Here is a 3,381-nt window from a genome sequence, read left to right as displayed (position 1 = left end):
TTTTATATATTTAACACATCCTTGCTGAATATTCCTGTTTTTTTTTTCTGTATTTTTGATCAAATAAATCCAGGCTTGTAGAGCATAAAAAGACACTTCTTTCAAAATAGTAATAGATCCAGACTTTTTACCAGTAGGCTACTGTATGTACATATTAATCAAACTTTATCTAAGGTCATCTCTTTTTTGTTTAATGAAGATGTTATTGTTGTTATTTTGCTGTTTTATTCAATTTATTCACAGTACCACTTCAGGAGATGAACATATGTGCTTAAGTAAGGATTTTTCCCTCCCATTTAATCAATATTGGCTGCAGAATAATATGAGAATATCTGCACTGCAGATATTTTCATATTATTAACATTGCATTGTTAGTTACCTTAAATATGCTATACACAAATCAAGTGAAGAGAAAAACACGATCGCTACTGATTAGAAAAAAAAATTCTAAACTGATATTATTGGCGTAAGTAGGCTATGATGTCAGGGTATAATCTAATCATCAGCAGAATTTAGAAGATAGACCCATGAGATCCTTTATTTGAAACATTTAAAAATGTTGTAGTGTGTTGGCTTTTTAACTTTGAATACAAACGTCTTGACTTTTACTTTTGTAGCGTTTTTAAGTCAGCTCCCGACGCGATGTTATTCATTCTACGCACAATTTCAAAGCGTCGCGTCTGGGCACGTTAATGACGCTCGCGCTCTTTTAAACTCGTAATAAAGCGGTGAATGATTTTTCCAGAAATGACGCTGATCTACAGTACAAGTTTATATTTAGAATACATTGCAATCACTCCAAAATAGATGACGACAACTCACACACCTGCATTACGAGCTGTGCTTCTTTGCGTGCCTATTTAGGCTTTTGCTTCGCAGCACCTAATGGATGCGTCCGCACAAACTTTAGAAGCCGGCCCGCTTTGAAACGGAAACATTAATTGGTTTAACTGCAGATGAGTGACAATTCAACAATATCCAATGAACAATGAGGCTAGTATTTCTAGTATAGGGGATGTTACGGTTATGGAGGCCCCTCCTCAAAGCCCGAGGCAATCGCCTGCTCTGCCTATAGCTAGCGCCGGCCCTGACATTTACTCAAGTCTGGGTCTCTAGTACTTTATACATCTCTGCCAGATTCAAACTTCACTACTAATTTAGAACTTAGATTTAATCACTCTTAGCCTGGTTAAAACCAGACCATTCTCAGTTGTAACTGAGTTATGGTCTGGCAAAGCGTCATAGACAAATCATTTCCAGAGGGGCGTCACCAACGGACGTCGCGGATAGACCTAAAACCAATCAGAGCGATGAAGGAGATGACGTATGCAGAGCGGCGGAGACACATCTCCGAGTGTTGTTCTTTCCTCGGTTTTTAACAAAAAGGAAACGTTTAAATCGCTTAAAACAGACGCGATAGCTGATTCGAACGAGTGATGTTCGACGGCGGCATCCATCTTTGTAATGTAGGCTACAAAATCTGCTTCAAAAACGTTTCTGATTGGTGCCGCGATTTCGGCGGATTGGAAATGGGCTTGAATGAGCTCTTTGCCCAGACTGATCTCATGAAATGGCGTATGTATGACACGCCAATTCGTATTTTCATTTTTGGCGTGCTATCAACACGCATAATCGCTTTTCAGCGTGTTTATCAACGCCGTTGACTTAACGTTATATTACTGTATTATGTATATATAAATATATGACCGACCCCAACCCCGTCCCTAAACCTACCCGTCACTGGGGTTAATACCATTTATGAGTCTTCTCCTACCATCCTAGGAAAAGAAATATCGCTCCACAGATGTAGATATAGATTTTGCTTCGTTTCGCTCGGACATTTAACGGCGTACACATACACGCGGAATCACTCGGACATTTAATGGCGTAGACATACACGCAAAAGATTTCGGCGTGGACATACACGCGGATAGCTCAAAATGCGTATAGATAACACGCCACTTGACTTGAAAGTGGCGTGTATGTTTACGCAAAGTCATGATGTCATGTTGCTTTGCCAGACTAACTTTCAGAGCAAATCTAAATTTGCTGGAAGTTGTCTGGGTTTTCGCAGGCTAAATCACTCTATTAAAACAATCTGAATGTCAATTTATTTGCAAGTACAATATTTGTAATGTGTATGTGAACTTTGCTCACTTAAACGACTTCAGGCAATGCTTTTTCTCATGAGATTGTTGACTAAATAATCGGGTGAAACTCTTCCCACATGAAGAGCACTGGTACGGCTTCTCTCCAGTATGAACTCTCTTGTGTGTTTTTAAGCGGCGTTTTGTAGTGAAGGTCTTCCCACAGTCAAAGCACATATAAGGTTTCTCACCAGTATGAACTCTCTCATGAGCTTTCAGGTGTCCTGACTGAGAGAATCTCTTTCCACAGTGTGAACACTTGTACGGTTTCTCTCCAGTATGAATTCTCTGGTGTGATTTTAAGGCACTGGATACAGTGAAGGTCTTCCCACAGTCAGAGCACACATAAGGTCTCACACCAGTATGAATTTGCTCATGTTTTTTAAAAGTCTGTAGTAGTGAAAAACTCTTTCCACATACAGAACAAAAGTGAGGCTTCACAGCAGCATGAACTATAAGGTGTTTTTTTAAGTTTGATTCCACAACAAATGTTTTATCACACTGATCACAGCTGAATGATCTCACTCCAGAGTGACGGCGCAGATGATCTCTGAGATTACTGCTCTGAGTGAAACTCTTTCCACACTGAGTGCATGTATAAGGCTTTTCTCCAGTGTGAATTCTCATGTGTCTCTCAAGGCCTGATTTTTGTGTGCAAGTCTTTCCACACTCAGAGCAGGTGAAAGATCCTTCTCCACTTTTTCGAGCTCGTTTTTGTGTGAAACACTTTTCGGTCTGTTGAACGACTGTGTTTCCATCTTCATTTTTGAAATGCTGAGGTTTTTGAAACTGATGTTGTTTGTCTTCATTCACTTCCATCGGGTCCAAAATCAACATATCAAATGTTCAAAATGCAAATAAAGGAGAAATGAGAACAACAATAAATATACTAGGTGAGTCACAATAAAGCAAAACATTTAGTCCTTTTTTTCAGTTTTCATCTTAATGTTTCTCATCAGTCATTAAAGAGAATGAAGGAAAACACCAACCTATTTGTTCCTCTGTATCTTCATCTTTTATTCTGCAGGGCTCTTCCTTAATCTCCATCTTTACAATAGTATGTCCGTAGTTTCTCCTGGAGTAATTCCTCCTGCTTGCTTCTTCTTCTCCTGTGGGAAGATGGGAATATTCCCCAGCATTTAAACTCTCATGAACGGCTGTGGGAGCTTCACTGACTGAAGGAGTGAATTGTGGTCGTTGTTGCTCATTTAGCAGATGATCATCACACTTACAA

The 3,381-nt window shown here is 39.4% G+C and overlaps 1 protein-coding gene across 1 annotated transcript; it reads right to left on the bottom strand.

Moving 5' to 3' along the window:
• Window positions 1-2,119: 2,119 nt before the first annotated feature.
• LOC130073077 (gastrula zinc finger protein XlCGF7.1-like) lies at window positions 2,120-3,002 on the bottom strand. The gene has a single exon (XM_056238507.1). The coding sequence runs from the start codon at window positions 2,982-2,984 to the stop codon at window positions 2,154-2,156; it is 831 nt and encodes a 276-aa protein (XP_056094482.1). The 5' UTR covers window positions 2,985-3,002; the 3' UTR covers window positions 2,120-2,153.
• Window positions 3,003-3,381: the final 379 nt, after the last annotated feature.

The sequence above is a fragment of the Rhinichthys klamathensis genome, unplaced genomic scaffold (assembly GCF_029890125.1).
Source record: "Rhinichthys klamathensis goyatoka isolate OS25496 unplaced genomic scaffold, OSU_Roscu_1.1 h1tg000523l_1, whole genome shotgun sequence".
NCBI lineage: Eukaryota > Metazoa > Chordata > Actinopteri > Cypriniformes > Leuciscidae > Rhinichthys > Rhinichthys klamathensis.
The sequence above is the reverse complement of the archived record's forward strand: the minus strand, read 5'-3'. Positions and strand labels throughout refer to the sequence as shown.